We start from the raw sequence: 13,456 nt of genomic DNA on the forward strand, positions 1-13,456 counted from the left end.
GTGTGTGTGTGTGTGTGATGTATTCTGAAGGGATTTCCCCCCCTTTGAAATAATCCACTGGGACGCTACTGGTTTTTGATGAGGATAACTGGGTCTGTTCTTGTTGAATTGTCTGAACGAGCGTTTCAACACAGGATCAAAAACACAAAAATAAAAATATATCCCCAGTCAACCTAACCATTATTTGAACATTAACTACTAAGTGCTGATATTGGTAAATCTGTATTTAAAATTAGGATTATGTGCATACTGGATATAAAGAGAGGCTGCCTAAATCATGTCCAAACCTTCCCAACACTTATGCCGAGATCAGACTACAGGATATCAGCCCGACAATGTCCTGACAGACATGCAGGCGTCTGGAAGAAAAAGAGTGCCCCTGTGTTGTGTAACTGAAGCTGTACTGGGGATGCTTCACAATGTCCTGACTAGCAGGACTAGCATGTCAGTGTCCAATGTGTAGTCTGCCATGTCGAGAATCTCGGACTGTACGATCGCCTGATCTGACACAGTGACCAAAAGAGCTTGTTTTAATGCAGAGCTATTCTGAAATTTGATTTGTTTTACCAACCTAATTATATAGTAAAATATAAATATTAGACTCCATGTCTAGACATCTGTGAATCAAAAACTTTACCGTTATTTGTAGAAGACAAAGCCAAAAATGGAGTGAGAGTGCATCTCTCATAGCTGTATGAAAGCCTTGCTGTGTATGTTAGTAGGGCTGGGCAATATATCGATGTTATATCGACATTGATATATAGGGCTGGGCGATATGGAGAAAATCAAATATCACAATATTTTATGACTAAATACCTTGATATCGATACCGCAACGATATTGTAGTGTTGACTATTGTTTTTTTCACAAACTATTTACACAATGAATGAGATTTTTGATAAATAATCATCAGTAATGTGGATATAATGACTAAGCGGGTAAAGGCAACAGTCTGGTAAGTTCAGAAAATGACATCACTTTAGTGTAATGCAGCCTTTAAAACCAGGAGAAGACAACTTATGTCATATTACGATATTGATATAATATAGATATATTGCCCAGACCTATCGAGATATGAGGCTAGATGGCATCTTTCATTTTAGATTTCCTAATATTGCAATATGACACTAGTGTTGTCTTTCCTGGTTTTAAAGGCTGCATTACAGTAAAGTGATGTTTTCTGAACTTAGCAAATTTATTAGCCGTTTTATTATTTGCCTTTGCCCACTTAGTCATTGTATTCACATTATTGGGGATTATTTATCAAAAATCTCATTGTGTTATTATTTTGTGAAAGCACCACTAGTCAACCCTACAATATTGCGGCAATATCGAAATTTATGTATTTGGTCAAAAATATTGTGATATTTGATTTTCTTCATATTGCCCAGCTCTATGTTAGTCTATCTGCCCATGTTTACTGGTTTGTGTGTGTGTGCGTGTGTGTACCGTAGCTGTTTGGCGTAGTTCTGCTCTATGTCCAGCCTCTCCTTGACAAACTTTGCGTAGCGCTCAAGAAAGTCGATGCCCCACTGAGTGTGTTTGTCCAGATTTTCAAACTGGTCCTGAAGATGAACGAGGAGAAGAAAAAACATGGAGGGCAGAAGAAGAGGGCAGGGGAGGAAGGACAAAAGAGAAAAAAAAAAAAAAAAAAAAAAAAGAGGAAAACATTTTTAATTTTGATGAATGCCTCTGATTTGGCAAAACAATGAAAATCACATAAAAAAACTAATTTTGAAATGAAAAGATAAAAGGTGCGTTGACAGCTGGATGAAAAACTCTTCATCTCTCTGACACGTGGGGTTAAAATCTAGGGTTACATGACTCAGCAGTTCGTCTGCCTGTTCTTATTCACACAAATAAAATACACATGTCCTCCTGCCAGTGACTCAGTGGGAGGAGTGTTCCATTTCTGTATATGTATGTATATGTATATATACATACATACATACATACATACATACATGGGGGAATTACTGTAATTGTTGGGGCTTTGTAAATTATAGAGTATGGTCTAGACCTACTCTATCTGTAAAGTGTCTCGAGATAACTCTGTTATGATTTGATACTATAAATAAAATTGAATACATACATACATACATACATACATACATACATACATACACATACGAGATTTAAACCCAAATGCTGTAATCCAGAACAAATTATGATGAATCCATGTGCAGATTCAGTTAATGCATATCTAACCTAAGGAGCCAAAATTATGATCAATATAAGAATTTAGTATTGCCAAGATGGAAAATTAGCTTCAACGGTCCAAACTAATTATACATGAATGCCAAAAGATTACGCAAAGCCCTGAAAAAAACTGCAATTAAAAACAATTTCTTTTCTCTAAAACTCTTTCCAGATAGGTCTTAATTCAACTATTAATATAATTCTATGTATGATGATATTCTGTAACATGTGATCCCATCACAATTTAGTGGATCAGTTATGTATAAGTGACTAGACCGCTCTCCCCTGTGTGTGCCAATGTGTGTGTGTTTTCAGGATAGATAGAGAAGAGTGGAATTTTGAGTGGGGAGGAAAGAAAAACAAAAGGAAAGTACAAAGAAAATTGGACAGGAGAGCAGGCCTGGCATCTGTGTGGGATAAACATTCTACGTCTGCATATCAACACTCACATTTTTTCAAGGTTCCGGATATTTATAGTGATATAAAATAGTCTTGATATCAAGACTTTTTTCTATTTGTTTCCCACTGTGGTGGTTGCTGGTCATTTAAAGTGCTAATATTATACAGATTTTCAGGTTCATAATTGTATTTAGAGGTTGTACCAGAATAGGTTTACATGGTTTAATTTTCAGAAAACACCATATTTTTGTTGTACTGCACTACATTGCTGCAGCTCCTCTTTTCACCCTGTGTGTTGAGCTCTCCGTTTTAGCTACAGAGTGAGACATCCCACTTCTGTTCCATCTTTGTTGGGTGTCGCACATGCTCAGTACCTAGGTCAGCACTGCTAGCTAGTCAGTTGCAGAGTATGAAGGCGTGCCACGCTAGCAGCTAGCATTATAACATGTTTTACAAAGTGACGCACGTTTGTCACGGAAGTAAAGGCTGGACTACCATAGAGCTGTTTGGAGCTAGAGGTGGGCGATATATCGTTTAGACGATAATATCCAAATTGTTGTCTGGACGATATGCAAAATTGGGATATCGAATATTTCATAATTTGTACAATCCGACCCCCCAAACATGAAAAGAGCTGAAGGAAGTTAACGAGAAAACAAATAACGCACACTATAACCTTCTAAACAATTATATGTAGCGATTTTAATACTGTAGGGGTTTGTTTGACTGTATTTTTTGTACAAAATCACGATCGTCCCGCACGAGAGTAAGCTGCTACTAGTTCTTACCTGTGCGTTATGACGTTCACTCATGTCAACAAAGATGGTGGCGCGCGATCGTGCAGAGGCTCTCCTGTCGGTGTATATTTATACAAGTACGTACAGCCACACTGAACTAATCAATACAGGACCACGATACAACACAGCCGTTACGAGAGCCTTCCAGGTGGCTCATAACATCCCGGAGGACATAGCCTGACCGAGCCCTCCAGGTTGTTGTCGGCGCTAGCACGCCGAGCTAGCTAGCTACCGGCAGAATGAGAAAATAACTCCGGCACGACCAGAGGCGGAGGACTGCATTTTTGTGCACAATGAATGGAACTGCAGGATCGTTGCCCAGCACGGCTCACCTGACCTGGAGCCCTGTCGGTAATATACTGACCATTTTATTTACTATGAAAACCGAACACTGCCGTCTACATAGCCCCCGATGCTAACGTTAGCACAAGTTTGGTTCACTGCTAACCATAGTGAACAAACTGCAGCGCGATCACCTGGATACGGGATACAGGGGACTTTAACAAGGCGTCCTTAAAGTCTGTTCCCCTCCAGCTTTCTCCCAGCATGTAGATTGTGTTACTAGAGGGAAGAACACACTAGACCATGTGTACTCTAACATCAAAAAAGCACACAGAACTGCTCCTCTCCCTCACCTGGGCCAGTCAGATCACATCCAACTCCTGATCCCAGCATAAGTCCCGGTCAGAAGGACTATACAGCCCAGTAGAAGGACTATCAGAACCTAGTCTGACCCGGCCCTGTCCCAGCTCCAGGACTGCTTCCAATAAGGACATGGTTGTGTGCAATATGTTACAGAACAGAGCCCTTTGTTTATTGTTATGATTTCATCTTGCTTGTACATTTTCCCAAGAGAACCACCGAAATAGCCTCCGAACAGGGCTTCTTTAAACTTCTAGAAGGATTTCAAAAATATCGTCTGAATATCGATATCGAGATATTCATTTTTGTCAATATCTCCCACCCCTATTTGGAGCAGTTTGTGAACAGTGTTTTCTGTTGGGGATGTTAAGTCCCTTTGGGGTGGACTTTGGGCTTTTTCACTTTATAAACCTATAACATGCACAAAAAGATATATAACACAATAAAGGATAGGGGGAAAGCCAAAAAGGCATAATATGAGCACTTTAAGTGCTTTGTTTAAGGGCACAACAATGGTGGTAATAAGGGAGGGGCAGGTGATGCTCATTTGCTTCTTAACCCTGAATTATCCAGCCCGACCGGAGATCAAATCTGCATCATTACATTTACAAGCCCACATGCTGATCTTTAGGCCACTGCTGCCCACCAAGAAACACCACAACTTTCAAAAAATAAATCAGGAATTGATACAAAGTTGAAGAAAATGCCACCAAGATAGTGTCCACTCTCAGCTTTTTTATATATGAAAGCAACACATTCCTCTCAATCTAAGTCAGCATTGTGACACACATATGGTACACAAGTGGCTGTAAGGCAACTTAAATTAACACATTGATTTTTCTGAACTACAAAAACTTCAGTTAACACAGGACCATCTAAAAAGGTGGAGATAAGCCATTTACCTAGTATTTTTTTACTGTGGACACCCTGGCTACCACTCTTTATGCTTCTCTGGGCCTTTCTGTTGGTGTGTCAACACAAAAAAGGGCATGGACTGGAGCAAATAAGGGTCGCCAAGGGAAATACGAGACAGCTGACCTTGTTGTTTGTTCAGTTATCATTTTCTTTAAATACAAAAAGGTTTTCAAACAGCCATGCCAAGCAGCATTGTCTTTTGCCTTTTTTTAGTTTCTGAAGAAAGTGTGTTGAGAAAAACAACCAATATGTAGGGGTGAGTAGATGAGCAATTTAGTCAAAAATTTAAGATTAAAATTTGTATTGTCATTAATCAGAGTACAAGTACTGAAAAACAGTTGTGAGGTTTTTGAGAGGTAAATATGCATAGTGCAAGTAACACGGTATATGTTCAGAACGTTGTTAAATAGTATGTTTATGCACAGCAAATATGAATAGTATAAGGAACTGTCGAGTAAATAACTTAATCCGAGGAAATGGCTCAATCCCCACGTGTAGCATTTGCCCTGCCAAAATAATAGCCCCTCTTCCAACAAGGAATTGGCTACCATGAGCACAATGTGAGGCTGAATGAATGACGTGAAACAAATTTGCAATTAATTATCAGTCTAAGATTTTCCTGTGTTTGAGGTCCACCATAAGTGATCCATTAAAGCCTGTAACACTGGGTCATATTTCCAGTGATCTGAAAGAGAACATTCAATGGATTCAAAAATAGAAAACAAAAGAACGCCTGCAATCCAAGAGCACCCGTCAGTCAAGGAATAGGCCGACAAAATGAAACCACTGACACAAACAAAAGGACCCCAGCATGTTAAAACAAACTAGTGACGGGGTGAAACATGGACTGGCAGAGTAAACAGCATCCACTGGTCTCTGGAAGGCCTAATGCCAGCATTCATCAGCGAGAAACAAGTTCACAGTGGTGCAAACAAGTGCCAAGTGTCAAGCTGCCAATGTAAGCATATTTTGTTGATGAAAAACAAAAGATTAAGCCCAAAAAAATGCAGCCAAGATGTGAAAAAGTGACAAAAGGTAAGCAGGATGTCATACAGAAACCTATGAGGATGCCTATTTTTTTTGTTCCACCATTATTATCTGCATCCTGCCGGTCTGGTTGCCTCTGCTTAATGCCTACCAGCCCATCTGTTACAGGCCTGGCCTGCAAACGCGCCCGTCCACCTCCTTGTAACCAGTGTGTCTGCCTGGTTGCGTCAGCCTGTGTGACGGTGTCTATGAATAAGTAATAGAGTATGAGCTCATCCTGTAGTTTGTGGCAAGCTGAGCACAGCCTGGCTCACTGGGGAAATGACAACATCTTTGCGCTCCGGGTCTTTAGGCTCGCAGGGGAAGCAGTAGGCTAGTAGGAGGAGAAAAAATGATGAGGATGGTTTTACCAGAGCTGACTGAATCCGGGAGCTACAATCTGGCCTGTACGCCGTATCCCACGTTGCCGCAAAACACCTGCACTGTAACTCAGCGGTCCCCAACCTTTTTTGCACCACGGACCGGTCTTCAAGTTTTGGCGGATATCCACGACAAAATAAAAATCATACGACCAGCATGAAAACAAATATCTAATAATGTATATCACATGGAAACTAATTTAAAATGCATGACAAAACACAATTTACCTTAACAATGTATCAGTGGGAGCCCTGCGCTTGTTTTCTGTGCAACCAAACGGTCCCATCTGGGGGCAACGGGAAACCGTGACACCTGAAGTGCGTTCCTTATGTCCAGTTTATTCCGTTATATTGTTTTGATCGCTGTCACGGCAGAAAATCGGCGTGCTTGATCTCCATGTGCGGAATAAGTTTTGAAGGCTCCACTGCCTCATTTGCTAGCTTGTGGCCACTTATTATGCAGAGCGGGCTTGGCACATTAGAATCACCTGTTGCGATAAATCCGTATTTTAAGTGGGACTCCTCCTGGTATTGTCTGTTCAATTTCTTTGTGTTTGAAGTTGTAGGCTCTTCTTCTGTCTCCTCCTCCGTGGGCCTTTTCCTCTGAGCAAAAGACCTCTGCAAAGAAGTTTGTTTACTCATTTTCTAGCAAGTTTGTGGGCTCCATTGAGCGGTAAATATCACGTGACATGTGTCAAGAGGAAGAGACGTGTGAGAGACGGGAGAGAACCCGGTCATTTTTCAAAATAAAACATCTTTCAGACGTGGCGACCTCTAGCTCACCCAGTAAGGAGGCTGAGGCCATTGCAGCGGCCCAGGTTCGAATCCGAACTGCGGCCCTTTGCTGCGTGTCATCCCCCATCACTCTCCCACTTTTCCTGTCTATCCACTGTCTCTCACTCTGAAATAAAAAGGGAAAAAAAAAACTTCCTTGCAAAACTTTTTGCAAAGAAAGGTTGCCGATAACCAAATATTTATTATTACTTAATGTAGATTAACCTTTGTGTCAGTGTAATGTTAAAACAAATACATATAAACTCCAGCTTTGTCCACTGCAGCATCCAAAATGATAAACATAAAAGTTATGTAAACAAAAATTTCTACTTAGTAAATCGTTCGGTTTACTTAGTTATTCATTGAGCAGAGCAAAAGGAAACCCTTACAAACATGCTATGTTCAAAATGAATGACAATTTCAAATGCTAAATATAGTATAATATAGTTTAACCAGTTGGTCCAGCACAGTTTCTCAAAATGTTTCTAAATTTGTACAAAGTAAAAGTACAATATTACATAATGCGGATGCAAAAATAACAGATGTGATCTCTGACAGCAGCAGAAAGGTGCACCAAGGGGCGTGTTATCAGTAGCAGCAACACAACATCCTGTCACATAATCACAGGGAGGAATGCCTTCACAAACAAAACAATAACAACACACCCTTCCCCACAGAGCATTAGGGCATTTGTACAATGTGTACTGGATTGAGAAAACTAGCATTTGTACTCTTTGTTTCAGGCACTACCCAGAGCTCAGACCACAGGTGAGGGTTTGAACGCAGGTCGGCTGGTAATATGCATATCCAATCTGGTTTAATATCTACATCTCTCCGAGATAGATCACTAAATCTCACGCTTCAAACCTTTACTGTTAACCGTGGACATGGAAGGACTTACTGGATGGCAGAAGCAGACAGCAGAGACATTTATTACAACATTGTTCGGGTTGCTACATTTCAAAAGGACACAAGATGTTATAGAGGTTTCTTACACATTGTTTTATAAAATTTGGGGTAATTGATTTCAAATGGTTACTTAATAAAAAAGCTTTGCTGCCCTATAAAAATAAAGGCCTAAAATGCCCCAAAAATAATCTTAAAAAAAATATCCTGATTGAATGTCAGAAACAAATTTTGTATCCAAAAATAAACAAATGTCATGTTTTTTTGTAGTATAGATCATAGTCACTCAAATACTACAAGTCACTAAATCACCACATTTAATTTACATTTTATATATTGATTTATGAATCGAAATATTTTTCATTGCGACCGTTGTGGCTAGAGCTATGATGACTCGGCCGAGCAGGTTCATCAGTCAACTTTAACCTCATTAGGATATATTGGTATCTGTGTATATTTGGGCCAATAAGAAAACAAGAAACTGAAGAAGAGAAATGCCAAAGATATTTCGAAGGTCATATCGACACGGATGGTTTAAATACTTTCAAGAGCACAATTTGTATATGGGCCCATGCCTAATCACATGCCACTGTGACCTGTGGACAATAGTATTTGTTTGCTTCCCAGATTCAAACCCAAAAATGGGTCACAGTTCTACTTCCGCTGCGGTTGTCACTGACAAAGCCACTGCTCTGCTGTAATGGGCTTTCGATCTCAGGGTGAGAGAATAAATTAGTAATTTAGCTCCCAGACGAGGAGAGCTCAAGACGCCCTTGTGTGAAGATCCCACAGTTTTCTGTGCACCCTGCTAACCAATCAGTCGGCTAGACAGCCCCTCCCCAGCCAATCAAAGAGCCAGAGGGCCTGTGTGCATTCCATGGGAGAAGGCAGGTTAATTAGCATAGAAAATGCTGTATCGGACAAAAGACTAACTACACAATGTGGCATTCCAGAGCAGAGCGCACACACACACACACACACACACACACACACACACACACACACACACACACACACACACACACACACACACACACACACACACACACACACACACACACACACACACACACACACACACACACACACACACACACACACACACACACACACACACACACACACACACACACACACACAGTGGGGAATGTCAACCTGTCTAAAACACTGGCATCACTCTGAAGACCCCCGGGCTCTGTCTGTGTGTGTGTGTGTGTGTGTTTACTGCGTCTATCCGTGTTCATCTTCCTCGAAAACAACCAGAAAAATAAGGTCTCTTCCAGGAATGAGAGGGGGGTGGATGAGACAGTATTTGTGTGTGTCAGGGAGGAGAAGAGTGGCATTTTGATTGGGGAGGAAAGAAAAACAAGAGGAAAGTACGAAGGAAATTGGACAGGAGAGCAGGCCTGGCATCTATGCGAGATAAACATTATTTTGGTCTACGTCTGAATATCAACACACAAAATTTTATTAAATAATGTTAATGTAAACTGATTTTAATAGATCACAAACTATAAACTAATGTTTTTATGTAATATTTTAGATTATTCTAATCGATTTAAGTGTGTTTTAGTGTTATTAGTAAACGTTTTTTTGTTACATAGATGCAATAATAAAGTATTCCAACCAACTAGAGTTGATATTATCTGTTCAGGTTAGCGGATATCAAGCTAGAGGTAAGTGATGATATTGATAAAAAGCTGCGTCACATACATTCATTTTAAATCACAATATTAATTAGGGCTGTGTATTGGCTAGAATCTGGCGATACGATACGTATCATGATGGGTCACGATTCAATATTTTGCAATATATTCCGATACTGTGCGTAAGGCTAGAGTTCACAGTGATTCTTTTTAAGTATAATTTTAGAAAAACTAATGTTTGAAAAAAAGATATAATGTTCATAAAAGTCAAATAAGTTTACTTTAGGTAAACAATTCAGTACACAGAAAATCAAATGTTTATATGCTAAAGTAGGCCAAAGTTCAGCCATAGCTACGTTGTTAGCTTCTAGCAAAAAGTCAAGCACTGTTAGGAACTGTTAGGCAAGGACACTAGTGGTGGGTCTCAGCATAGCCATCTAGCAATAGGGGGTTTAAACACAACATAAACCACTGTCTTACATGAATATTTTTGAACGTTTATTAAAAAAAAAAAAAAAAAAAAGAAAAGAAATCGATATTGCCGAAAAGTTTCGGAAAAATCAATCGTTCATGGATAAAATAAGATGAAAATGTTAGTTTTTTTGCTTGTCCTGCAATTTAAATACATCATTTATTGTTTGACATTGATTATAATGGTATTCAATCTTTGGGATCTTTTGGACTGTTGGTTTGACAAAACAAGAGTTGGCCTGCATCTATTGGAACTGTGAGTAGAAGCTAAAGGTATACACACATAGTTTATACCTGTGTATATTACAGAGCCACACGCATGCACACTCTGTTTTCCTTGCTGAGAGCATTTGGATTTGAATAGACTTGGATGGGTTTCTAAAAAAGGTTGTTGTCTCCAATTTCCATCTATGGGCAAAACAGAAAGGAGCACTGCACTGGCACACTGTTGACTTCACCTCCCTCACTGCTCTGCAGGCAGGAGGTACAGCCAGTTTCAGTATTTTGATCACTGGTTCCCCCAGAGAGCTTTTCAATAGAGAGCCCTCCTCTCCCATTAACCCAATTCTGGGAGTTGGAGGTTTGCTAAATGCTTAAACTGTGTCAGCACAATGTAAACAATACTGCAGTTAAAATGTACAAATATAGCTTTAGACCCAAAATTAAAGACAAACTGTTCCATTTGCCGTTTTAAAAAAAGCACCTACAGGAAGTGTTCTGCTTGCAGTTTTTCCAAGTTTATGGCACAATTTCTCAAACCTGGAAATAAGCATCATCACAGAGAAGAAGTGCTACTGAACAATGTGTGAAACAAGAGCAAGATGAATCTACAACAGCATGCTATGGAGTTGTCCGAGTTTGGCAAAATTCGATCGGTTTTGCTTTGGTTTGGCTATGTTGCACCTGCAATCTTTAGACAAATCATTTCAAGTTTATAAATTTTTTTGTTTGGGCTTTTCCACCTTTAATTTGATAGGACAGCTAGGTGAGAAAGGGGAGAGAGAGGGGGAAGACATGCAGGAAATCATCACAGGTCGGATTCGAAACCTGGACTTCTGCGTCGAGGCATAAACCTCTCAGTATATGTTTGCCTGCTTTACCACTGAGTTCTGTTAAACATCTTATGTTGCTTTGAAAAGTCTTTTAACTGCTGATAGGCGATTCTATAGCCATTACATTTTGCTAAACTGGCACTCAAAGCAACTAGACCCACCTTTGTAGAAGTGTTTGTAATTGAATTACTTCAGTTTAAAATTAGCTGTTTACACTGTCACACACACACACACACACACACACACACACACACACACACACACACACACACACACACACACACACACACACACACACACACACACACACACACACACACACACACACACACACACACACACACACACACACACACACACACACACACACACACACACACACACACACACACATCCCCTGCAGAAACAGAAACTACTGCATATTTGCAACTACATAAACAGACCAAACTGCTTATACACACAAGCAATAGAGAAACTATGTGATTCATAGGTTGTTCAAATTAAAGATAGATTTATCAGATTAATATGATTCAGAGAGTAAGTCTCATGGATCACTGTAGGCTCTGAGTCAGTGAGCTGCTTCCCTCCTGCAGACAGTCACTCTATGACTCCGTGTTTGGCTCCACTCACATCCATTGATCAGTGCATTACAACTTTATCATGCTTCTTTTATGTGTGCATCCTAGAGTACACCGAAGGAGTCAAAGGGGTTTCCTGCTAGGTGTTCCAGCTATTGTTCAATCAGGCAATACATTTGTTTACATCAGTTCAAACGGTTCAGTTCAGGTGAATATATGGGTGTTTCTTCCTCTTATGTAATAGTTGAAGCTTTTATTTCCCAGCCTGTGTATTGTTTACTGTTGGGATGGATGATTATTCCAAATAGAGCCCTGATTTACACCTCGCTAACAGCTGTGCAGCTCACAAATACTCCGTATCAGCACAAAGTCAAAGCTGAGAAACCGTATCAGAACTGCAAATATTGTATTACAGAAATGTCTCTTGACAGACTCTCCACTGGAATGTGTGCTTTGAGTTTCTAAAGTGGGTGGACCAGTCAAACACCCAGGGGGGCGATTTAACAGGAACCTGTGTTCATTGTGTGCCAGCAAACGCAGCTCAGGGGAAACATCAAAAAAGAGGCCAACTCCTTCCTAAAAAGCCAAAAGGATCGCAGAAGGAAAAAACATTGCAACTGCTAATAAATACCTCAAACACAGACATTTCAACACTGAAACTGATTGGCACCTGGAAAGTTGTAACAGATGTTGGCTGAAAATGTCAGCAATGACTCTCTCTCTGTCTTCCCTTTTGTAACTGGACTGAAACAGAGAAGGAAGTCCATCTTCTGGTTTGTATCTTTAAAAAGTTCAAATGTACACCACTCTGGTCTGGCACTGAGACCATTAGTCAACTAATTAGTTGGTCAAAAAAACAAATCTGACAGTTTAAGAGCACAAGTGATTTATAGTTTTAAAGTCTTTATCAAGCAAAAAAGGCCAAACATTCTCTAGTTTCAGCTTCTTAAATTTGAGGAGTAATTTCTGACATAATCACTGAATAAAGGAATAGGTTTTAGTTTTAGTGTGTTGGTCACACAAGCAATTCAAACATTACCTTGAGCTTCAGGTGATTGTGATGGGCACCATTTGTTGACATTTTATACAGTCAATCAAACTATTAAATCGAGAAAGCCTTTTTGGAAAAATCGCAGCTTTTACCAATTTCTTGGATGGATTTTTTCATAACATATATATTCACATATATATTAATATTTCTGGCTGTGGTGCAATTTTCTCAAATAAGTAAGCCATTTCTGAATGAACACAGACAAAACCTGCCTGTGTCCGAGTCGGAGACGGGTCAGTCAAACATTAACCCAACCCTGCCACAGTGGGACTCTGTTCCACTAAATAAGCACTAGAGTCGGCCTCTGCAAAAGTCATCCAGCAAATGTTGCCTAGTGGCATTGCTGTACTCTCATATACTTATAATTAGTAAATAAAAACAGACCATGTTGGGTCACAGCTATACATATCATACGTGCAGGTATAGGAGGACAAAAGTCTTGCTGCCCTCTACGATCCGGCCATAAATCAGTGACCGTCACACTTTAACCAATCAGAAGTTAGTCGATGCATAACAAGCTTTTTGCTGACTGTGGAAAGAATGACACCAGGTTAACGAGAAGAGAAGAAAGGGAGACACACTGTGCACATGTGTGGATAATAAACATGGATGACACTCCC

At 39.9% G+C, this 13,456-nt stretch overlaps 1 protein-coding gene across 2 annotated transcripts in view; it reads right to left on the reverse strand.

Moving 5' to 3' along the window:
* Positions 1-13,456, reverse strand: part of fnbp1l (formin binding protein 1-like) — a 58,744-nt gene that overhangs the window by 25,183 nt on the left and 20,105 nt on the right. For both annotated transcript variants that reach the window (XM_028586739.1, XM_028586738.1), the window contains exon 2: positions 1,450-1,565. In XM_028586739.1, coding sequence (XP_028442540.1) covers positions 1,450-1,565 — 116 coding nt within the window. The remainder of the gene's footprint in view (positions 1-1,449; positions 1,566-13,456) is intronic.

Source organism: Perca flavescens, chromosome 9 (genome assembly GCF_004354835.1).
Source record: "Perca flavescens isolate YP-PL-M2 chromosome 9, PFLA_1.0, whole genome shotgun sequence".
In the NCBI taxonomy this organism is placed as follows: Eukaryota; Metazoa; Chordata; class Actinopteri; order Perciformes; family Percidae; genus Perca; species Perca flavescens.